General features: G+C 39.7%; 1 protein-coding gene across 1 annotated transcript; it reads left to right on the forward strand.

Moving 5' to 3' along the window:
* The first annotated feature begins 601 nt into the window (after window positions 1-601).
* ncam3 (neural cell adhesion molecule 3) lies at window positions 602-24,753 on the forward strand. Its single transcript, XM_061946856.1, has 16 exons — window positions 602-825; window positions 1,003-1,074; window positions 1,186-1,380; window positions 4,993-5,130; window positions 7,291-7,431; window positions 7,545-7,662; window positions 10,385-10,539; window positions 10,668-10,801; window positions 10,896-11,031; window positions 14,964-15,131; window positions 15,228-15,348; window positions 17,507-17,636; window positions 18,120-18,288; window positions 18,368-18,560; window positions 18,648-18,779; window positions 24,714-24,753. The coding sequence occupies exons 1-16, from the start codon at window positions 759-761 to the stop codon at window positions 24,751-24,753; spliced, it is 2,109 nt and encodes a 702-aa protein (XP_061802840.1). The 5' UTR covers window positions 602-758.
* Window positions 24,754-25,622: the final 869 nt, after the last annotated feature.

Genomic DNA, 25,622 nt, shown 5'->3' on the forward strand with positions numbered 1-25,622 from the left:
AAATTTCAGGTTAATTTTTATATTTAGCAAACTCATCTCGCGGGCCGAATAAAACCTGTTTGCGCGCCTGTTCCAGCCCTCGTGCCTTAGAGACTGCAAGCTATTATAAAAGCCAGAGGTGGTGCAACAAAGTACTGGTGGTGTGTTATGTTTATTTAGTTTTTTTTTTTTTTTATAATTACCTAATTTCCCTTTGAATTCAGTGATTCCATAATTGTTTCATTCTGTCTTATCTAAAAATGTAACTGTTACTGACTACCACAATTTATTTTCTTGACTAATTTCAGTGTTTCTTAGAGCCAGAAAGTTGGCATAACTATAGTTGTTGACATGTCTGTTATCCGCTTTTTTTTATACAAAATTAAACATAATTTTTTTGCCAGGGGTTGTATGTGTTGTTTCATGATCCCTCCCACTTCTGTAAATATGCACTTCATTGAATTAAAGGAAAAATTACTGAATGTAATTTATTTCCTTGTCTGTTCATGAATGACCAAAGTGTTACACAGTGTAGTATAAACAAAGGAGGGATGAGACTCATGGTTTTTTTCTCCACCCACTTCTTGTTTCCTCTCATCTCCTCCTGGACTCCTATATACTTTCAGACACGGACTCTCCCTGTCATAACAATCTAGAAAACAGAATGACTGACTTCACATTTTTTGAATAGCCCTTCAAAATTTGATAAGCTGTCTGTGTAAAACTGCGAGTACAAAAAAAGAAAACTTACCGGTAGACTGAAAGGTATTTTGGTGACCATGGCAAAACAAACATGTCATATCTACCTGGCTCTGCTTCTGTTGCCTCTGTTTGCATTCAGCACAGGTAAGAACTGTTTCTTTTAAAAATCTTTCATATATGACATTTTACATGATGCATGATTGGGAATTAGATGATTACAATAAGATAAGTATGGGTTGTCCTGTAAATATCGCTAATGAACATAACTACGAATAGAAAGTGGCGTGTGTTTGATGGTGCATGGTTTCCTCACCTTCTCAGATGCCAAGATGGACATCATCACCAGTAAGCAAGATGTTCAAGTTGGAAATGAGATTTTACTATTGTGTAAAGGTAAGTTTTTGCACAAACGTAACTTTATCTGTGTCTCTAGTGCATGTGTGGGCCACTTGTAATTGTCAGACTCCCCAAATGCTTTACTTAAAACTTCCTGTTCTCTTATAGCTGGGGGCGAGGGAGATATAACGTGGCAAAAGAATGGCATGGAGATTGATGAAGAGATGGTATCAAAGGTGGACGAGACCTCTTCTAAACTGCTCATCAGGAGGGCCACAGTGGAGGATGGTGGCAAATACACCTGTTTGTGTGAATTTGACAACGGGCACACGGATGACGTTCAGACGCAGCTTTATGTTTATGGTACGTGACATATCATGCACTTTGGCATATACAGTAGTAGCAGCATACAACATCAGGCCAGTTCAAAAGAAAACCTTGTTTTTTATTTATACACATTTATTGTTAAGCAGCATGGGGGTGTAGTTTTGGGGGTTTGAACCTTTTTGACCTCAGGGCCCAACTTTTCCCCTAAAGATGGGCCCACTCAAATATTAACACTGAATTTAGTCATCTTAAACTTGATTTTAATCATCATTTAAAATCCATCCATCCATCCATTTTCTACCGCTTGTCCCTTTCGGCGATCAGTCATGGTATGTTACGCAGTGCGATCAGTCACCACCTGATCGCAGGGCCAACACAGATAGACAGACAACATTCACACTCTAGGGCCAATTTAGTGTTGCCAATCAACCTATCCCCAGGTGCATGTTTTTGGAGGTGGGAGGAAGCCGGAGTACCCGGAGGGAACCCATGCAGTCACGGGGAGAACATGCAAACTCCACACAGAAAGACCCCGAGCTTGGGGATCGAACCCAGGACCTTCGTATTGTAAGGCACATACACTAACCCCTGTCCCTCAAGGACCAATTCAGTTTGAGCAGCAGGTTGTTGTGTTTTTTTGTAAAGCCTACACATGGCCCACAATAAATAGATAGTCAATAAATACATAAACAGTACAGCAATACAACCCTCTGAAGAATTTAAGAGTCTGGCTACAGAGGGGACGAATGATTTGGAAAAGCGATTTATTTTACACGTAGGAAGGGCATAACGTTGGCAACAGAGAGAATTCGCCTGCAAGGACATGGCTCGGGGCGGCAAAGTCATGACTGGGGGACGCTAAAATGCTCTTTGCTTTTCTAGGGATTTGTGGGTTGCAGAAGACGTTTAAGTCTCTTAGTTTTACTCCGGTAATCTTAGAGCAAGACCTAAGAATACAAGTCAGGCTTTTTTGGTCTTTAACTGAAAGACAGTGAAACCACAAAAAACAAACAAAAAAAACCACACATAAGACTCAATAAATGCTTGACAAAAACAACAGAGTATTTAATAATTATATCTAACCCACAGTTAACAAAGTAAACCTTGTTAAATAATATTAGATAAAAATAAATATTATCAAAGCTTAGGTCAGGCTAATTAAAAAAATTAATACTATGATAAATAAAAATGTGTGTTTCTTGAATAAAGTGTCAATGAAGATTTAGTGCAAATGAAAATACAGCTTCATTATTTTAGTCATATTTTTTGCACTTAAATTGTTTTGCTATGACTGCAGCTTCATACTTATACTGTTTGTTTGAAATTGTCATTACTGCCACAAGTGGTGGAAAAGTGCATTAAAACTGAGTACCGCTGGGGCCCATACCGACCACAGCTGGGAAACAACGTTTTTTTTTGGCGGCTTCTTAGGGAGTGCTCGTGACCCAACAATGGTTTAGAAAAACTAGTGTAGTACATCTCCACGACTCAAGAAAATTATTGATTTCAAAAATGGATTCATGGATAAATTGCAGTGAAACTAAATAACTGAAATCAACAAACTCTGTTTTTAAAAAAAAATGTATTTATTAATCTAAAATATTGAATTGAATGATTTGGTGCATTTGCAAACAGCTAAAATTATGCACTAAGAAAACTATTACCTGCTGCCAAAAAATTTGAAAATATATGTACGTACAACACTTAAAACCTTTAGTATATCAGTATATGGAATTACATTATGGAATAGATTAAGCAAAGAAGTGGAACAATGTACTAATATGATCCAGTTTATGAAACTGTGCATACTTAGAGTGTTTACAAAGTACAAGAAGAATCCTGATAAACATATTGAACCTTGTCAAAAAATGTATCACTTTATTCATCTCATAATGTGAATCATAACTTATAAACAAGTATTTATTAGAAAAATGTATGTATGTATGTATTCATGAATACTTTATAAGTGCCATCCATCCATCCATCTTCTTCCGCTTATCCGAGGTCGGGTCGCGGGGGCAGCAGCTTAAGCAGGGAAGCCCAGACTTCCCTCTCCCCAGCCACTTCGTCCAGCTCCTCCCGGGGGATCCCGAGGCGTTCCCAGGCCAGCCGGGAGAGATAGTCTTCCCAGCGTGTCCTGGGTCTTCCCCGTGGCCTCCTACCGGTCGGACGTGCCCGAAACACCTTCCTAGGGAGGCGTTCGGGTGGCATCCTGACCAGATGCCCGAACCACCTCATCTGGTTCCTCTCGATGTGGAGGAGCAGCGGCTTTACTTTGAGCTCCCCCCGAATGACAGAGCTTCTCACCCTATCTCTAAGGGAGAGCCCCGCCACTCGGCGGAGGAAACTCATTTCGGCCGCTTGTACCCGTGATCTTGTCCTTTCGGTCATGACCCAAAGCTCATGACCATAGGTGAGGATGGGAACGTAGATCGACCGGTAAATCGAGAGCTTTGCCTTCCGGCTCAGCTCCTTCTTCACTACAACGGATCGATACAGTGTCCGCATTACTGAAGACGCCGCACCGATCCGCCTGTCGATCTCACGATCCACTCTTCCCCCACTCGTGAACAAGACTCCGAGGTACTTGAACTCCTCCACTTGGGGCAAGATCTCCTCCCCAACCCGGAGATGGCACTCCACCCTTTTCCGGGCGAGAACCATGGACTCAGACTTGGAGGTGCTGATTCCCATCCCAGTCGCTTCACACTCGGCTGCGAACCGATCCAGTGATAGCTGAAGATCTTGGCCGGAGGAAGCCATCAGGACCACATCATCTGCAAATAGCAGAGACCTAATCCTGCAGCCACCAAACCAGATACCCTCAACGCCCTGACTGCGCCTAGAAATTCTGTCCATAAAGGTTATGAACAGAATCGGTGACAAAGGGCAGCCTTGGCGGAGTCCAACCCTCACTGGAAACGTGTCCGACTTACTGCCGGCAATGCGGACCAAGCTCTGACACTGATTATACAGGGAGCCAACTGCCACAATAAGACAGTCCGTTACCCCATACTCTCTGGTACACGGTCGAATGCCTTCTCCAAGTCCACAAAGCATATGTAGACTGGTTGGGCAAACTCCCATGCACCCACTTTATAAGTGTATTATAAGTGTATAAGTGTATTATCCTATATACAATAAATAATTGATTGATTATTAATGTGTTTATTTATCCTTTTTTAATGTATTTACAGTATTTATGTATTTATTTGTTTATTCACTGTTGTGTTACAGATTGAGGACAAACAAATGTGAAGCAAATTGCTATGAAACAGAACGGGGTAGAATTTAATAAGCTTTACTTCTTCTTACTCTTATTCTGACATGTTGTAATGAGAAACTAGAAATATGTGATACACAATATTATCACTGTATGTATGTTTAACATCCACTAATACCATGAACAAACACTAATGACAATGGAGCCATTGACTATGTAGTATTGTAGTGGTCCATGTAGCCTTTATGTGTAATAAGCATGCAAGGATCAATTCCCTATTCAATGTGTAAATTACAAATGATTCAACATACATTAAGAACTGTGCACCCAAGTAAATCATCACCTTATGCTGGCCTTATGCTTATGCTCGTCAATTATAGTGGACTATATTGTACCAAAAACATGCATCCTGTATCTCTTGCAAGACGGTCCTTCATTTGGAAGCACCCCCACCTACCATGAGTTTTTGGAGGGTACAGATGGGATATTGCCTTGTCTGGTGTCGGGCCAGCCGGCAGTAGATGTCCGCTGGATATACAACAAGGAGCAGAACTCTTTTTATGGTAAGTGTATCATTCATTACCTATAGCACAGGTGTCAAACTCAAGGCCCGGGGCCACATCTGATTCGCCAAATCATTTTATGTGGCCGGCAAAAGCTTGGAAAAATTGTGCATCAATAAGGGATTTTATCTTTCTTGATTAATGTATTTAAATTTTGACAGAAAAACAATTGTATGCATGCAAATTAAGTTCTTAACTTAAGCTATTATTTCCTTACTTATTTTGTTATTCATATATGCAATCATGCTAGTATCTAAGATCACTAAGTTTTTCACGGTTCTCCGATAAATACAATGTAAAACTTAAAACGGTAATACCGTATTTTCTGGACTATAATCCGTTTTTTTCCTCAAAACTCGACAGTGCGGCTTATAACCCGGTCCGCCGAATGTAAGGAATCATTTTAGTTGTGCTTACCGACCTCGAAGCTATTTTATTTGGTACATGGTGTAATGCTAAGTGCGACCAGTAGATGGCAGTCAAACATAAACGATAAGTGTAGATAGCACTAAGATTGCAATATGTAAACAACACCAACATTTTACATGTTCCATTGAATATATAGACATTACACACGGCGCTCAAAAATCGTTTAAAATGTTTTACTACGACTTTGGTAAGCTATGAAGCCGCACCGCTTGAAGGATTGTTGGCGCATTAAGCATACGAGTATTATTATGGCTTGTGTATAACGTAAGACATATTATATGGCGTTTTGTTTTGCAATATTATGTAAAAGCAACTTTTCTCACCTTTTGGTACCCGCTGATCTGTCCTGAAAAAGTCCTGAAAAATTGTCGATAAGCTTCTTCTTTTTCCTCTATCTTCTTGTTATGGGACATTCATCCTCCGCTGTTGCCATTTCTAATATAAAGTAGTGTAATGTTCTTACTTATATCTGTCAGTAAACTCGCCATGAAAGCGCTAAAACATACCGGTGTGGTGAGTTTACATTGTTCACCCAAGGAACTTTAGTTATTAGAGTTCCAGTGGGATGGCTAAGTCTAAATGTCATTAAAACAGTTAACTCCATCTTTTGACACTTCTTCAACGCCTGTCCTTGCACGCTATACGGCTACAACAAAGATGACGGGGAGAAGACGCTGTCGAAGGTGAGCCACGTAAATAAGACCGCTCACAAAACGGCGCATCCGGAAGCTGTCAGAAAGCGGCTTAAAGATGATCTGTAAAACATAATCTATGCAACACTTTGACCAAAGAACCACCATTACATGTTACAGTATGTACACCACAAGAAAATGTTTTAAATTAAAAAATAATAATAATAATAATAAATGACTCCTTTAATGCACCTTATAATCCGGTGCGCACTATGGCCAGGAAAATACGGTACTAACGGTCTGGAATTTTACGGCAGGTTATCATTTTATTGGTAATCGTTACATCCATGTTGTGTGATAATCAGTCCCTAAGGTCATGCAGGGAGACATTTGATTGATTAGACAAATGCGTTGCGGATGAGTGCTGCATAAATTTGATTGGCGCAAATGTCGACGATTGGCCAAAATTTATGAGGGAATTGCGGGATTAGGCAAAGTTGTTGCGTAGCGCACAATTTGCCGGGATTGGTTGAATTTGCATAAATTAGCGCGATCGCAATATAACAAAATGTGGGGCGGTATAGCTCGGTTGGTAGAGCGGCCGTGCCAGCAACTTGAGGGTTGCAGGTTCAATCCCCGCTTCCGCCATCCTCGTCACTGCCGTTGTGTCCTTGAGCAAGACACTTTACCCACCTGCTCCCAGTGCCACCCACACTGGTTTAAATGTAACTTAGATATTGGGTTTCACTATGTAAAGCGCTTTGAGTCACAAGAGAAAAGCGCTATATAAATATAAATCACTTCACACACTTCACAACAAAATCGTAGAGGGACTGAATATTACCATGACACGCCCCTCTGAGGGCTTCCATAACTGCAATGTGACCCAAGATGAACATTTGTTTGATGCCCCCGTGCCACAGTAAACCGCCAATCTTATTTCTGTGCTTGCTTAAAAACATTTTTTCTGATTCATAAAGCAGTAGCCAAATGAAGCAGTAGCCAAATGAAGCAGTAGCCAAATTGCCTTTTCCCAAATTTCTATCTTTTATATAATAACTTTGTGTTTTTTTTTTTTTTTTTATCTTTTTCGCTGCAGGAAATAATGTTCGTCAGCAGCCTGATAACACACTCTTGATTGAGAAAGTGAGGAGACAGGATGCTGGGACATACATCTGCCATGCCCAGATAAGAGGAAGGCCCATCTACAAGCAGCTTTCCATATCTGTTGTTGTCAATGGTAAGTATATTCTTTACATACAGTACTCTTTTATATTTTTTGTCTAGACACCAGAAATCAATTCAGCATTTAGTCTAGTGAATGGTATTCCCATATATTTAAACTTGATACAGCTCCTCCTACTGTGCATCTGAGAGAAGAGGTGAAGAAAGTGATAGCTGGACCAGAAACCAACGTTTCCTTGCTTTGTTTGGTCGACGGCCATCCTAAACCTAATATTACCTGGAACATGTAAGTGATTGATGACTGTGCCTCACATCCAGCTGTAGAGTTTGCATGTTCTCCCCATTTAATGTGGGTTCATGTGTGTGTAGATGTATAATCATTTACAGTAGAGTAAGCCTGAATGCAAACTCTGGACCCATAGCCTCCAGATTTCCGACATTTCACTAACAAGTTCTCTTTATTTACTTTCTGCTCCTAAAAAAATAATCTGGCAGTTATTTCCCATAATGTCAATAAGTTTTAGAGGAATCTGTGATCCAAGTCCACGGTTATTTTAAAACTGATATGGTTAACATTATGAACAAAAAAGAAATATAAAACAATGACCATTTCTGGACTTCCCTGCTCTTGTATCTCTTCTTCTATCAACACCATAGTCTGTGGTTCTTCATGCTCTTTCAGCATTCCCTCAAGCACCTTAAAGAAAACATTGCAGAAGAGGACGCAAAATACAATTACCTTCTTTTTTTCTAATTTTTGAGTTCCAGCCAGGCCTGCCCTTCTTTCTCTGTTTTTTCCTCAGTTTCTGACTCCGTCTTTCTACCCTCAAGGGTGCTCCTGATTTTCAGGATCACATTTGGCTTTAGTCTTTAAAAATGTTTCCATCCAAGCTCTGACCAAAACCCCTTCATCTTCAAAGTCAGAATCATCAAATGATCACTACAAATTAAACTCCTCTCTGTGAGTCAATTTGTTTGGAGAGGTCCATACTTTACTCATATTCCCATCATTTAGAACTGATGCAGGCTGACCCCTTATTTAGCTGTATTGCTACAACTGGTAACAATGCATTTGGCAGACAAATTGACTAATTCTGTAACGTCGTGGACGCAAGGTAATGCGCGGATTGTTTTTCCAAGATTGCAGCACGAACTCCGGAGACAAATGTGCAGGTAAGATAGTGATTTATTCTTATAAATCAGGCAGGAACAATCAAACAAACACAAGAAGAGCGTGCCGATTGCACGGGGAATGCCTATAGCACGGGGAACTAACGGAATAGCTAACTAGGAAACGCATAATGCAAAGCTTAGCTCAGAGATCCAAAGGGTAGTGATGGGTCCGGCAACACCGATGCATCGGCGCATGCGTCGAGCTCATGGAGCGAAACCCTGTGTCGGTGCACGTACCGCTTTTAGAAAGTCACGTGACCGATCATGCGCTGTTTTGGTCACGTGACCGATACGCGAACTGTGTCGCTCTCCCGCCTCCTCTGTGCCCTGTGAGCGGGTCTTTTCTACAGCCGGAGAAATAATAACTAAGAAGAGACGACTGAAGTGTTGATAACACCAAACTTAATTCCCCCCCCCCCCCCCCCCCCTCTCTATATCCCACACCCCGGATTGTAAATAATGTAAATAATTCAATGTATATACTCTGATGATTAACTTGTGTGATGACTGTATTATGATGTTAGTATATGTCTGTATCATGAATCAGGGACCCCGACTTAAACAAGTTGAAAAACTTATTGGGGGGGTTACCATTTAGTGGTCAATTGTACGGAATATGTACTTCACTGTGCAACCTACTAATAAAAGTCTCAATCAATCAATGAAAGAAATAGTCTAAAATTGAATACGTTGGAAAAACCGTTTTTTTAAAATAAAAATGTGTAAAAAATTAATTTAAAAAAATCCCAGTCCACAAGCATCCTCATTCACAACACATTCTCTTAGATTTCCATGTTATGATCCATGTTCACATTTTTTATTGACTGTATCTAAAAAAGATACGAATATATTTTTATTTAAATGAAGATATGAAATACAATGACTTGGTTTATTTTATTGTATATACTAGGTCATAAAATCAGTGTCAGTTGAGGCGGTCCATAGGTTGCCTGTAGGGATTTTTAATGTCCAGCAGATGTCAGTATTTAGTGACACAGTATCAATACAGTATCAATACAGTTTTGCAATGTGTCGAAACGCTTCATGGCGCCTCATCAACCCATCACTACCAAAGGGTAATCGACGTAAACTGTTGCATGGAAGCAAACAAAAGCACCAGATTGAGTGAGGCGAAAAGGCAGGACTAAATAGCTCTCTGATTAGTGCCCAGTAACAGGTGAGTGTCCTGAACACTAATCAAAGGCAGGTGACACTAATCAGTACCCATGACAACCGAGAAACACAAAACAGGGGTGCTGAAACAGAACTTAAACCACACATGAATCAAAACCTAAATAAACTATGATCCGGGCAACGGATCATAACAAATTCCTTGAAATTCTGTGTGAAAATATAATTCAGGATGAAGATGCTACCAAAACACATACAATGCTGTATGAAATTGCCTCCAGTCTTCTGTAAGTGACTTTAGTAAGCTGATGGAGGCCGCCCACATTTGGAGGCAAAAAGTGGGGGTTCTGAAATTCTACCTGTAGACTTAAATTTTAGGTCCAGAACTGTGAAGTAAGTGCCAATGTTGTCAGCATTAAAGGGACCCTTTGACCCTTCCCCCTTTGTCTTAAATTAAGCCCTCACTCCTCGAAAATATGGAGGGAAACAAACCCTAAGAAATTAGACACTACCTGTTTCCCACTATGTCATCACCCTGGGCTGCTTAGTGGCTCTCATATAGGCAGTCACATACTACACTATGGTGTACGACATTAAATCAGATTTTCCTCCATGCGACCCCTGAGCTAAAATGAGTTTGACACCCCTGATCTAATTGATTAGTTAAAATTCTGAATCGTATGTATGTATGAATTTCTCTGCAGGCCAGTATTTTATGACCCCTCACATCACAAGTACAACTCTGACCGCAGCCAGTTGACCATAAGATCAGTTGTCAGGGACGACTATGGGGAGTACGTCTGCACCGCCACCAACAAGATCGCTGAAAGCAGCGCTACCATCATGCTTCACGTCTTTGGTTTGTTTTAATCTTCAACGATGTTTGTCGTTTGTCTTTGTGAACATAACACAACTGCGGGGAAACACTGTCATATTAATGTACAGACAGTACAGTGCCGTGGTGATGTTGGACTTCTTTCATTTCAGAATCCCCAGAGGTGTCTTTGTCTGTCGAATGGCAGAACGTCAACGTGGGCGAGCGTGTGTCTGTGGCCTGTAACGTCTCCGGCCATCCTCAGCCTGAACTACACTGGATCAACAAGTACAATGGACAAACACTGGTATGTGTGTACTGTGCCAGACACACAACATTAGTCTTGATTATTCCATGTGAGGTCTAACTTTCGTATTATATGTTTGCGTTTGGTCTCTTAGGACTCTTCTTCTGGTCGTATCCGTGTTGAGGAAGGTGTGTTGGTGATTGATGAAATAGTGCCCTCTGATGGTGGTCTGTATTCCTGCATGGCTGTCAGCGTCACTGGCAATGCTTCAAGAGATGTTGCAATTCACAGTAAGAGATCATCTTATCTTTGCATTGGAATAAACTGTGCGCTTACTTTATTTTTGCATTTTATTAGATATAGTAGTAATAGTTTAGTAGTAGTTTATTTTTGACTTGTTATAAACAAAGCAAAATAAATAATATCAAAAAGGAAATAATCTTAGTAACATTTCAGTAAAGTACAGAAATAGAAATAAATACTTCACAATTAAAACACATGAAAAATAAAAACAATAAATAATTGTTGGGTTTTTCATATCTAAAAAAGAGTGGGAAGAAGTAAAACGAGTCCCACCCCTTATTTATAAACTAAATACCAAGTTTTTTTTATTCATCCATCCATCCATTTTCTACCGCTTGTCCCTTTTGGGGTTACGGGGCGTGCTGGAGCCTATCTCAGCTGCATTCTGTTTGCAGCCAACTTTTTTTTAACCCTTCGCGAGGATTATAATTCTTTATGTAAATAGGAAGATATTAATCGTGTCTTTGTAGTTTTATTTTTATTTTGAACATGAACAATAATTAACATAAAAACATAAGGAGACAAATGTGTTTGCCACATGTATGTTCAAAAAAGGAGTGGGAAATCGTTGAAACTTATCAAGTACACTCAAAAATATCAATACAATAATCCCCCATTTTTCGCTGTTGGCTGGTTTCGGACATGACTGCGATAAATTAATTTCCGTAAAGTAGGACTTGTTAATTATAAATCAAATCTGTTCATAGCGAGAGCATAAAAACTTGTTTACTACCTTCTAAATACATTTTTCAATATTATGAGAGCCCTCTAGACATGGAATAACTTTTAGTCACATTTACACTCTTTTAATCCAATATAGCACTGGTTAGTAAACCAAGTACCACCATAATGACCAGCATTAAAATATAGTAGAGTAGTAAGCCCAAGTATTCATTAAAAATATGGCAGTGGTTTCGTTTAACAAGTATATTTAATATTTTTAGCCACTGTAACATTAAAGTTAAAGTACCACTGATAGTCACACACACATTAGGTGTGGTGAAATTAACCTCTGCATTTGACCCATCACCTTGTTCCACCCCCTGGGAGGTGAGGGGAGCAGTGAGTAGCAGCGGTGGCCGTGCTCAGGAATGATTTTGGTGTTTTAACCCCCAATTCCAACCCTTGATGCTGAGTGCCAAGCAGGGAGGTAATGGGTCCCATTTTTTATAGTCTTTGGTATGACTCACCTGGGGTTTGAACTCACGACCAACTGATCTTAGGGCGGACACTCTAACCACAAGGCCACTGAGCAGGCTACTCACAGTGTGAACAGTAAAGTTATAGTTAAAAAGTTAAAGTACCAATGATTGTCACACACACACTAGGTGTGGTGAAATGTGTCCTCTGCATTTGACCAAACCCCTTGATCACCCCCTTGGAGGTGAGGGGAGCAGTGGGCAGCAGCGGTGCCACGCCCGGGAATCATTTTTGGTGATTTAACGCCCAATTCCAACCCTTGATGCTGAGTGCCAAGCAGGGAGGTAATGGGTCCCATTTTTTATAGTCTTGTACGTACCACAGTTTGAGAATTCCTGCTATATATGTATTCTTAACAGCATGCTCTGATTAGTTTGGTCTCATCCAGTGGCCAATACTACTGTAGTATTAATATCTTTAGTTAATTTAGCCATGTTTATGCTTAAGAATGCTTAATTTAGGGAAACAGATTGTAGAATATGTTAAAAAAAAATAAAAAAAAAAAAAAAAAAAATACAATTCAGCGATGTGAGGAAGCCATGGTATTTGAAGCAAGATGTTGCGAAGAACGACTCTAATTCATTAATTTGCCTGCTTCCAAGTAACAATAACAATAATAATAAAAATGATATAGATAATTGTAATAAAAAATAATTCCAACATAATAATATAAAGCCAAGAATAATGATATAATAAACATATTAATCAAGACAAGACTAAATATAGAAAGAAAAAAAGGCAAAACTATGCCCCCTTTTGATGATCTATATAACTTCCCATCCTCACATCTTTTAGGAATCATGTTTTTATACTGTACGTGTTCTTAAACTACTCTATGTTCATACATTGTTTCAATTCATCACACAGTCCATTCCAGAGTTTAACACCGTAAACTGATACACAAAAGCTTTTTCTTGTCTACATTCTTAAAAAATAAAAACAATCAAACTCTTATACTCCATCCTAAATATTTCCTGGCAGTTCGTTGGCTTCAAACATGCTCTGTGCATCACTTACCCAAGATCCAGTTGTTTGGAGCTGTCACAGAAGTATCAACCGTACAATGTGTTTATTATTACAGTATATCACTTCAAATATAATTATGTTTGTACATCTAGTATGTTTATTAATATATTGTTTCATATAGAATCAAAAATGTCCTGTCATTATGTGAAATTGTGCACTACTGCAAATAATAACACCTCTATTCCATTCTGATCCATACAACTTGTCGTCATTAGGTACATCCTAGACTGGTCACCAGTCATAAACAGGGCACATATACAGGTATTGTAGACAAACAACCATTCACACTCCTTTTAGCTTCACACATGTTCCCACGTAGATTTTAACCTGCATCTCTTGACTGTTAGAATATTCTAATATATACATTTTGCTCTTAAATCCACTAGATGCATTCCTTAAACTAAGAGTACAAACACACATATTGTAGCTCATTGTTTACATCTCAGAGAGGACACTTTGACATCATGGGCCGGTGTTTTATCCTTCCACTTCATCAAGCTTGCAAGCCGATTTTGTTTAGTCTTACTCTACATGTTCATGTTGATGATTCCTGCAATCACAAAGTTCACCTATGTCTGATAGAAGGAACAAAATCCACGATTCAAGGCATCAAAGGATGAAAAGTTTCAGCTACAGTACACATCCTCATTGCCTCAACCATCACGAAACCTCAAAGACTTTGGACCAGTCCACCTTTGTCCAATAAAGACAATGAAGACATAACATTCCCCAGTGTTTTAGACTTAGATTTAGACTTAAACTTCCTTTTATTGTCATTCAATTTTCAACTTTACAGTACAGATAACAAACTTTAGTTGCATTAGCTTGTTGTAGTGCAGGATAAAAGAGCAATAAGGTGCAGATGTAAATAAATAGATTACTGTACAGATAAATATATTGCACTTTTGCATATGCATCCACGTTTATGGATGTATGTTATATTGTCTTTATATTCCAGCGAGTTAATCCGTTTTTGGGGGGAATTGAGAGGATTATTTTGATGCGTTCAAGAGTCTTATGGCCTGAGGGAAGAAGCTGTTACAGAACCTCTGCTACGGAGGCTGTGGAACCTCTTTCTAGAGTCCAGCAGTGAAAACAGTCCTTGGTGGTGGTGGGAGAAATCTCTTCAGATTTTCTGAGCCTTGGTCAGGCAGCGGCTTTTTGCGATTTCCCGGATAGGAGGAAGAGGAGTCCTGATGATCTTTTCTGCCGTCCTCACCACTCTCTGCAGAGACTTCCAGTCTGAGGCACTGCAGGCTCCAGTCCAGACAGAGATGTAGTTGGTCAGTAGCTTCTCTATAGTGCCTCTGTAGAATGTGGTGAGAATGGGGGGAGGGAGCTGTGCTCTTTTCATTTGACGCAAAAAGTGCATGCGCTGCTGAGCTCTTTTTACAAGAGCTCCGGTGTATAGGGACCAAGTCATATTGCCAGTTATCGGCACCCCCAGGAACTTGGTGCTGCTTACCATCTCCACTGCTGTGCCGTTCTAAACCTTGTTAGGCTGACCTGCGAGCTACCATACCACCGTGCAGCCCAAATGCAGCCACAGTAAATTTAATTAATATATATTTGTTAGTGTCAATCAACAATGACAACTAATTTATCCTTTGCAGGTGTACATGATCATTTGAAATTGATACTTACCATTTCAATGCATATTTAGTTTTTTCATCTTCATCCTCTTGACCCACAGCACAGCCTGGACCACCTCTTTACCTATCAGTGTCACCTGGACCTGCATCAGTATTCTTCTCCCTTACAACTCTGCCTGTCAGTGGGGGGACACCAATCACAAACTTCGTTCTGCAGTGGAGGAAAAATGCAGCCGAGCAATGGAAGGAGATCACAGTCCCAAATGCTGGTGATTTACAGTAGTGATTAATCACTGCTCCTAAAAAATTATTTGTGCTCTCTGGATCATTATGTTTAAAGGACATATCCATGTTTCTACATCTAGACACTATGGCTGTGACTTCCCTCGAGCCTTACACGTTATATACTGTGCGTTTGGCGGCTTTGAATGCAGCAGGACTGGGACAATTCTCAGAAGCGCACACTGCTCACACCCAAGGAATACGTGAGTGTCACACACGAGTAGCATATGACGGCGCAACAAAACACAAGTCTGAGCGAAAAATCTTCTCTGTTTGTTTATATTTTCGATGTAAATTGTCCGATGGCGTAGTTTTTGACCATGCATTAATCTACATTTGTCATCTGTTCTCACTATTTCGTCTCTTTTTCCATATCTTATGTAATGTCTCCAAAATCATCATTACCATACCATCTTGTCCGATGCCATCATCTCCCTGCAGGAGGTAAGACAGTCTCAGGATTGTTTCTATGTTCATCAAGATCCCCAATAGCTGCTGCGAAAGTAGCTATCAATTCATTTGTATGACATTTGTGCTGAATGGACAATTCAGGGCGACACAAACATCTTTATCTTGAGCAACTTGCAGTTTGCTTAAAGGGGAACTGCAGTTTGTTTAGTTTTTTTCCTATCATTCACAATCATTATGAAAGACATGACGACATATTTTTAAAAAATGCATTCTAGATGTTAAATACATTTGATCAGAAGTCCGCTAACAATGGAGCCTGTGGTAGCCGTTCAATTCTGCCAATAGAGCCTCTAAAAAAACATCCAAATACCTCCATTAGGGTTTTATATACATGATTTATGTGTAATGTAATATTGAGAACATTTATAATAACATTTAATATTTACGTGTTTTGATCATTTTAAGCAGACGCAGTGCATTAATTTAAAAATGCATTACAACAATTGCTTTATATTTCTTCTTCATCACCGATTGCTGCTCACTGCAGACTTTATTTGAGCCAACAAACATAATAAAACATCACTTACATTAGGATGCCTACTGCTAGGGTGTTCATATATTCCCATTTAGATTAAACATTTCTCATAATCCTCGCAAAGAAACTGGGTCGGGGGAACGAGTGCTTTTTGTGTTGTTCTTGCCAGGTCCAGAATGCTAAATGGCTATCAAAGTGTCCCAACTTGTCGGATTATATCTTCAGCCATCTACTTTTCACGTGAGATGCATGATTTATGATCTACAATAAACTTACAGGGAGCAGGGAAGCAAGAAAGCAGCAGATCCCTCTGATGTTGTAAACATCGGCACACAGGAAGTTATCACGGCGTCATTATAAATAGTTAGTTTGCGTTAGTGCTTATAATAATAATATCACTAATCCTTGGTTAATATTCAAGTCGCGAAATGTAAATTGAGTATTGTTGGTGCTTTTTGAACGGTCATTTATCAGATTTTATGGGCAGAATAGTGGAGCTCCCATTAGCTCCGCTGTAAGCAGACTTTTATTTACTGTTTTTATTTAATATTTAGAATGCATAAAAAAATTGTGAACAATAGGCAACATTAAAAAAAAGGAGTGCATTTCACCTTTAGGTTAATTTCAGTTGTATCAGACCAAATATGAGTGTACGCCCTGAGATCGGTAGGTTGTGAGTTCAAACCCTGGCCGAGTCATACCAAAGACTATAAAAATGGGACCCATTACCTCCCTGCTTGGCACTCAGCATCAAGGGTTGGAATTGGGGGTTAAATCGCCAAAAATTATTCCTGGGCGCGGCCACCACTGCTGCCCACTGCTTCCCTCACCTCCCAGGGGGTGATCAAGGATGATGGGTCAAATGCAGAGAATAATTTTGCCACACCTAGTGTGTGTGTGTGACTATCAGTGGTACTTTAACTTTAAATAGCAGAACAATAAACTTAATGTGACAAAACTGAAGACATAATTAAAGTTTTTATTACACTGTTAGGTACACATTTTTTACAGGGATTTATCACTGCTATAGTTCTATTTTCAATAAAAAAATATTAACTTCCAATTTTCACATATTGTCAACATTGAGATCAAATAACTTTAACCCCGTAACCAGTTCAACCTCCCTTAGTCAAATTTAACACAGGTGGTTCATTTAAAATATATTCAGATTTAGTCCTCTCTGCATTAATAATCATTCTATCATTTTATCTAATCCAATTATCGATCAGTTTTAGTTTGGCATTTAAATTGTTATTAAGTTCATCAGAGTCTATAGTGACTGAAAATGGATAGTAGTTACAGTAAAATGGCTGTCATCATTTGTGGCAATAGACATGACAGCTGTGCTTTGATAGTGAAGTCCATGCGATGCCCAAAAAGTCTAATTTTCTGCATGGTCTTTTTGCTCTTTCCTTTAGGTGAACCAGACAGTCCAGTATTATTGTCTGATAAGATGAATGTAGGGGACAACTCATTCTCTGTCCCCCTTAAAACTTCGAATGATGGCGCGACTCCTGTCCTGCACTACACTCTGCGATATCGACAGGTCAAAACCATGTTTGTGCTTTCTTTGATTTGAGTGTGTCCTCCATTCCGTATTTGAAACAAATGGCAGTTCAATGAAAAAAGTCACTAACAAGAAAAGGTCATTTAAATAATTGTACTTCTGATATCATGAATTTCTAAGGATCACATATTGCAAGGTAAAGTTACAAGTTACATATACCCTGAAAATAAATGTTTAGGACCTATACTCATGTACATGGATTTTCTTACCTCTTCCATTAACGGTTGGCCATAAGTCAACATTGTCTGACCTGTGAACACACTAGTAAGTTTTGCGCTGTGAACCAATTGTTTTGTCACTTCTTTCTATCTGCTAATCTGTCTACAATAAACTTGTCTTTAAAGTTGTTTGGCACAGTTTCCCAATATCGTAGTCTGTCGACAATGGAGTCCCACTTTCTGTTTTCTGACTCCTTCTGTGTCCCATGCTTCAGCTCTCAGTGCAAAATTGTTTTTTCATTAGGGTAAAGATGGGACTGAGTGGACTGAGAAGCAACTGTCATCCAACACTGACTCTGTCACTCTCAAAGACCTGACTTCCGGCTCTGACTATCAACTAGAAGTCATAGCAGTAAATACTAATGGTTCTTCTCTCCCTGCAACATTCAACTTCACCATCGCAGAACAACCTGGTATGAATTATTTACACACAGTGCAATATTTTAGTGTGCAATACGTGTATAACATTCTAACATATTCAAACACTCACAGTGCACAGCCGCATGACCAAAGGCAGCGTGGTTGGCATCATCATGGTGATCTTCCTGGTGGTTTTCTTGGTGGTGGATGCCACCTGCTGCTACAGAAACCGTTGTGGTCTGCTTATGTACATTGCTGTAAAACTTTTTGGACAGAAAGTTCCAGGCCTCAAAGTGCTTGAAGAAGGGGAGGGTACCACAAACGGGTAAGAAAGTCTACATCTTTGCAGCGATTGTGAATTGGCATTAAAGCAGCTTGTAATGTTTTCCGTTTTTTTTTTTTTTAAATATAGGGATATGAAGTTGAATGGGATGTCTACCCCCAGAGGTGGCAGACACCATCCAGGAGTTGACATAAACTCTTCTAAGGAAGGCGGACCACTCACAGAGGTCACCTGTGACAAAGCGTCCCTCACTAAACATGAGTATGTACACAACTCCATCCCATACATCCATTTTCTACCGCTTGTCCCTTTTGGAGTTGTGGGGGGTTCTGGAGCCTATCCCATCTGCATTCGGGCGGAAGGCGGGGTACACCCTGGACAAGTCGCCACCTCATTGCAGTGTACACAACTCATTAACAGCAGTGGTGAGCCGTGTGTTTCCCACCTAGGCCTTCAGTGATGTCCGACTTCAATGATTACCTTATTATTTTACGTATGCGGTAACATATTACGGCATTTCCGGTTGTATGATTTTTTCAAAACTACAAACCCCGTTTCCATATGAGTTGGGAAATTGTGTTAGATATAAATATAAACGGAATACAATGATTTGCAAATCCTTTTCAACCCATATTCAATTGAATGCACTACAAAGACAAGATATTTGATGTTCAAACTCGTCAATCAATCAATCAATCAATGTTTATTTATATAGCCCTAAATCACAAGTGTCTCAAAGGGCTGCACAAGCCACAACGACACCCTCAGTACAGAGCCCAAATAAGGGCAAGGAAAAACTCACCTCATAAACTTTATTTTTTTTGTTGCAAATAATAATTAACTTAGAATTTCATGGCTGCGACACGTGCCTATGTATTTGGGAAAGGGCATGTTCACCACTGTGTTACATCACCTTTTCTTTTAACAACACTCAATAAACGATTGGGAACTGAGGAAACTAATTGTGGAAGCTTTGAAAGTGGGATTCTTTCCCATTCTTTTTTTATGTAGAGCTTCAGTCGTTCAACAGTCCGGGGTCTCCGCTGTCGTATTTTACGCTTCATAATGCGCCACACATTTTTGATGGGAGACAGGTCTGGACTGCAGGCGGGCCAGGAAAGTACCTGCACTCTTTTTTTTTACGAAGCCACGCTGTTGTAACACGTGCTGAATGTGGCTTTGCATTGTCTTTCTGAAATAAGCAGGGGCGTCCATGAAAAAGACGGCGCTTAGATGGCAGCATATGTTGTTCCAAAACCTGTATGTACTTTCAGCATTAATGGTGCCTTCACAGATGTGTACGTTACCCATGCATTGGGCACTAATGCACCCCCATACCATCACAGATGCTGGCTTTTGAACTTTGCGTCGATAACAGTCTGGATGGTTCGCTTCCCCTTTGGTCCGGATGACACGATTTCGAATATGTCCAAAAACAATTTGAAATGTGGACTCGTCAGACCACAGAACACTTTTCCACTTTGCATGAGTCCATCTTAGATGATCTCGGGCCCAGAGAAGCCGGCGGCGTTCCTGGATGTTGTTGATAAATGGCTTTCGCTTTGCATAGTAGAGCTTTAACTTGCACTTACAGATGTAGCGACAAACTGTATTTAGTGACAGTGGTTTTCTGAAGTGTTCCTGAGCCCATGTGGTGATATCCTTTAGAGATTGATGTCGGTTTTTGATACAGTGCTGTCTGAGGGATCGAAGGTCACGGTCATTCAATGTTGGTTTCCGGCCATGCCGCATATGTGGAGTGATTTCTCCAGATTCTCTGAACCTTTTGATGATGATATGGACCGTAGATGTTGAAATCCCTAAATTTCTTGCAATTACACTCTTAAACTGTTTGACTATTTGCTCACGCAGTTGTGGACAAAGTTGTGTACCTCGCCCCATCCTTTCTTGTGAAAGATTGAGCTTTTTATGGGAAGCTGTTTTTACACCCAGTCATGGCACCCACCTGTTCCCAATTAGCCTGCACACCTGTGGGATGTTCCAAAGAAGTGTTTAATGAGCATTCCTCAACTTTATCAGCATTTATTGCCACCTTTCCCAACTTCCTTGTCACGTGTTGCTGGCATCAAATTCTAAAGTTAATGATTATTTGCAAAATAAAAAAAGTTGATCAGTTTGAACATCAAATGTGTTGTCTTTGTAGCATATTCAACTGAATATGGGTTGAAAATGATTTGCAAATCATTGTATTTCGTTTATATTTACATCTAACACAATTTTTGACTCGGGGGCAGCATTGGGTTAAAAACATTTGGCAGGGGGCCAGGCTGTATGTATTAGAGATGCGCGGTTTGCGGACACAACCGCGGAGTCCGCGGATTATCCGCGGATCGGGCGGATGAAATAAAAAAAAAAAAAGATTTTATCCGCGCGCGGGTCGGGTCGGGTCGGGCGGATTAATTAGATATTTTTTTATTTATTTTTTTTTAAATTTTTTTTGCGGGTGGCAGTTAAACCAATTCGGAAATATATATACATAGTTAAATGTTGTTACCCACATACGAAAAACGAGCAGGCACCTGCTGCATATGCCACAACAGAAGAAAAAGAAAGAAAAGAGATGGACACTTTTACGGAGCGGAGAAGGGACGCCTCGCCGGGGTCCGGGACCGAGGCCCCTTCCCCCGAGAGGGCCCCTTCCCCCGAGAGGGCCCCACCGGGAGCCGTAGCTGAGGCGATCCGCGAGAAGGGCCCGACGCACGTCCAGGGTCACTACCGCGCCCACCGCACCGACACCCCGCCTCGTCCGCCTTCGCCGCGGCCGGCGTCACGCGCAGCAGGTAAGCAGCTTACCTGCCCGCCACCCCCGTGGCCGGGGGCTCGTAACATGGGTCACTCCGCGCGCTCCGCCCGCGCAGCTTACCTGCCCGCCACCCCTGTTGCCGGGGGCGCGTAACAGGGGTCACTCCGCGCGCAGTGCGCTCACGAAAGGGGTGGGGCTCACCCTGGTTGATATAGAGAGCAGGACGGTGGCCATGGAAGTCGGAACCCGCTAAGGAGTGTGTAACAACCCACCTGCCGAATCAACTAGCCCTGAAAATGGATGGCGCTGGAGCGTGGGCGCATACCTGGCCGTCGCCGGCAGCGAGACGTGCTTGGAGGTGCGCTCAGCGCGGCTCCCATATGATTGCGCACTGGTGTGCATCTGGGTCGTGACAGCGTGGCACGCGCAAGTCTGTGCTGCATTGGATCAGTCTCCTTTCTTTAACAGGCAAAAGCTTTATAACCTCACCATACCTGCCAACTTTTAAATCAGAAAAACCTAGTAGCCAGGGTCCAAGGGCCGCAGGCCCTGGTAGGTCCAGGACAAAGTCCTGGTGGAGGGTTCAGGGCTTCGCCCCCCGACGCAAAATGATTATTAGCATTCAGACAGGTTAAAATGTTGCTAAAACCATCACTTTTCTATCAGTCACAGTGACTTTTCAAAACAAAAATATTACAGCAAAAATCATATGGGTTGATTGACATGTTTATTCTGTAAGCTAACTTCAATAGTTTGAAATTATTTTGACAGTTAATGCCAGTTATCCTGTCAACCTTTCACAAGACTTCAATTTGTTAATTGAAAGTATAAACAGCATAAACACTTTTTACAGTAAACAAATGGTAAAACAGTACTAAACAATTCCATAAAAAAAAAAATTGGTGTCATTATTAACTTTCTGTCCAAGCTTGTATAATCTACTGCCTTGTTCATTGTAAAAAATATTCTGTGCCTAAAATTCACATTTCTATCACAATTATCATACTGTAAACATGGTAAGCTAACTTCATTAAAATTAATAGTCCTGTCAATAGCATGGAATTACAATTCAAATGTAGTTTTTTTGTAAGCCTTTCAAAAGAATTCAAAATATGAAAAATTAATGAAAATTAATTTAAGCCATCAGACACTTGAAAAGTGGCACATCACATCTCTAATGTAATCATTTGAACTTTTCAACAGAAATAGCACTGCAAAAATATTAAGGACATACTTCTGTATTTTGGTAGTTATGCTGTCAACATTTAACAAGATTTCTTCAACTTGGACTTGAAAGCATAAATAGTATAAACACTTTTAACAGTATGTCGTGCTGTGAAATACAGCCGACAGGATTGCGCACCAAACACGAAGCAAGGCCATGGTGCAGGAGAACAAAGGACTTCTTTCATTTAAGGTTTGTGATAAACCATCAAACTCATTCGTTAAAAGGACTCTATAGTAATATAAAGTGAATTTTTCTGGACATTATCATGCAAGAAAAGTTTATTTTTGGGATCGCGATCACCGTGTAATGATTTTTAAAGGTTGCATTACATTATTAACTGTCCCATGTGATCAGCCAGTGCGATTGGAAGTCCATGCTCAATTATTGCCTCCGTAAATAAAACTTCGGCATTTATCACATCCAAAGAATCTGTTTGGGCGACGAAAAACGTTGAAAGTTTTCCACTTGTATCGCTAGCAACGGCATTAGACTTGTGTTTTTTTGTCCCAACGTGGTCTTTTACATCGCTAATTCCTCCGTGTCCGATCGAAAAATCTTGTCTGCACAAGGTGCAATTCGCGTAGTTTTCACCCTTTTTTTAAATTTTTATTAATGTTAGATATATAACAACGGGCGGATGGCGGGCGGGTGCAGTTCTGATCAAACGTTACATCGGGTGGATGGCGGATGGTTGACGACTTTCTGACGCGGTTGCGGATGAAATAAATTGCCTATCCGCGCATCTCTAGTATGTATATATATATATATATATATATATATATATATATATATATATATATATATACAGTATATATATATATATACAGCCCGGCCCCCTACCAAATTTTTTTTAACCCAATGCTGCCCCCGAGTCAAAAACTTTGGGGATCCCTGATCTACTGCATCGTGACGTACAGCGCACACAATGTCCCACTCAAAGTATTTTTGCTATCGGTCATATCATCTTCTTCTAAAAACAATACAGAGGACATGACCTTGGTGTCCTCAATGGTAGTTACAGCCATGCTTATCCTGGAGGACGAGGAATAGCTAACTATGCTACACTACACACCGTAGGAGGTTTTGCTTTAATGCTTGAATCAATAGAGTGCTTGAATGTACACAGAGATGGGCGGATCGATACAAATATCGATAATAACGATACGAAGTATAGTATCAGTATATGGTTGATACTACAGTGGTTAGATCATTATTTTTTATTATAAAAAAATATTGTCTTTCCTAAAAATAAGTGCTTAGTACGTTTTAACAGAAGTGTAGTTAAAACCATGTTACAACGAAAAGTAACCAGCTATTAACAATAAATTACATTAATAATAGTTTTGACAAAATCATACAACCGGAAATGCCATAATATGTTACCCCATACGTAAAATAATACATTTTCATATATATTGTTATCGCAAGAGGCCGAATTATCTATATTGCAATTAAGATTTTAGGCCACACTGCCTATCCCTAATTTATATACCAGACAAGTATCAATATTATCGTCCTTAATTGTTTCATTTTATTAATTCACATGTCCTTTCTGAATAAAATGGAATTTGAAATCATTTCAATGTAAGTGTAACATGTGTTTTGTTGCAGTAAAAAAATATTGCTGAGGTAATTAACCCTCAAAAGTCAAATATGTCTGAGACCTGATAAATCTATTGGCTATATATTCGAAATACAATCCAAAAAAGATTATTGGATTGCATTATGTGTAAATGCTCTAAGTCAAACTCAATATACTGTATGACCTTGCGCATGATAAATTGCACTAAAATTAATATAGAAGGGTTTGTTTTTTTTATTTACATCAGAGACGTCCAAATTGCAGCCTGGCAGCCATATAATTATAATATTTTATACTTAAAATGAAGCATGAAACACAATGAATGAGTATCAGAAAATCTGAACTATTTAATATTTGAACAATATATTAAACTAACAACAATAATTATTTCCATATATTTAATAGTATGTTTTGACCTACACTGGAGTTTTGTTTTATCATGTTTAATAAAAGAAAACCAATAGGATGAAGAAAAGTGAATCGTATCAAACTAGTCCCGCAGCCTTATTTATTTTTTTGTCCGTGGCTTTCGATGGAAAAGGTTTGGCCACTCCTGCTTTAGGTCATTGCATTTCAATGGCAATATTGTATATAAATAATTATGTTTTTTTTTTCCCACAGGAAAACACAACCAGACAGAAATCTACCCAAGACAGGTTAACAACGGGAAGAAAAACTACATACAACTGATTTTCAAAGAGACGACAACTTCAATCTAAACAGCCAACAATGTTACGAAAAAAATGAATGCTCGGTTCTTTCATTGTTTGATGGACAGCGAAGCGCGTGAGTCTCTATAACATAATCTCCTCATAATGAAAACCTTCTATTTTGTACTAAGGCTGTTTCAGATGACAAATGATATAATAACAATATTATATGTAATATGTATTAATGTTCATTGAATTCGTCCATTCACTGGGTGATGGTGAGATCGGTCTTTTACAGGGTATTGATGTAATTTATTTTTTAAATTATAGTGTTCTGAAACCAGCACAAAAGTGTTTTTTTAATGTTATAAACAGGCCAAAAAAGTTTGTTTATTTCTAACAATATACATAGCAGCTATTTTACCATAACTGCATGTCTGTGTTCATTTGATGTTTTCATTCTTATTAATTTGAGAGTTTATATGAGCTGCTATTTGCTGATCTTCTTGTTATGTCAAACACAAGCAAACAACTGAAATCAAACATTCATTGCAAGTACTTGTAACATACTGAGCACGCAATAACAACATATTCAAACTCAGATGAAGCATTTTACACAGTTATTCATGTTTGTAAGGCACATGAGTTAATGAAGTACTGTACATATTTCTACACACGTATGTTTGTTTGAATAATAAAATAACACAAAAATACACCTTGCCGTCTCTCTTTATGTTCTATACTCACCCATCCATTTTCTACCGCATGTCCCTCTTGGGGTTGTGGGGGGTGCTGGAGCCTATCCCAGCTGCATTTGAGTGGAAGGTGGTGTACACCCTGGGGAAGTCGACACAACACAGATAGACAGACAACATTCACA

This window comes from Nerophis lumbriciformis, linkage group LG04 (genome assembly GCF_033978685.3).
Source record: "Nerophis lumbriciformis linkage group LG04, RoL_Nlum_v2.1, whole genome shotgun sequence".
Lineage (NCBI taxonomy): Eukaryota > Metazoa > Chordata > Actinopteri > Syngnathiformes > Syngnathidae > Nerophis > Nerophis lumbriciformis.

What these genes read in the sequence shown, in the direction of transcription:
- ncam3 (XM_061946856.1), top strand. Translation starts at nt 759, where the DNA reads ATGGCAAAACAAACATGTCATATCTACCTGGCTCTGCTTCTGTTGCCT. An exon ending in CCTAATATTACCTGGAACAT is followed by an intron (nt 7,663 to 10,384) that starts GTAAGTGATTGA and finishes ATTTCTCTGCAG; the next exon opens with GCCAGTATTTTATGACCCCT. An exon ending in GCGTCCCTCACTAAACATGA is followed by an intron (nt 18,780 to 24,713) that starts GTATGTACACAA and finishes TTTTTCCCACAG; the next exon opens with GAAAACACAACCAGACAGAA.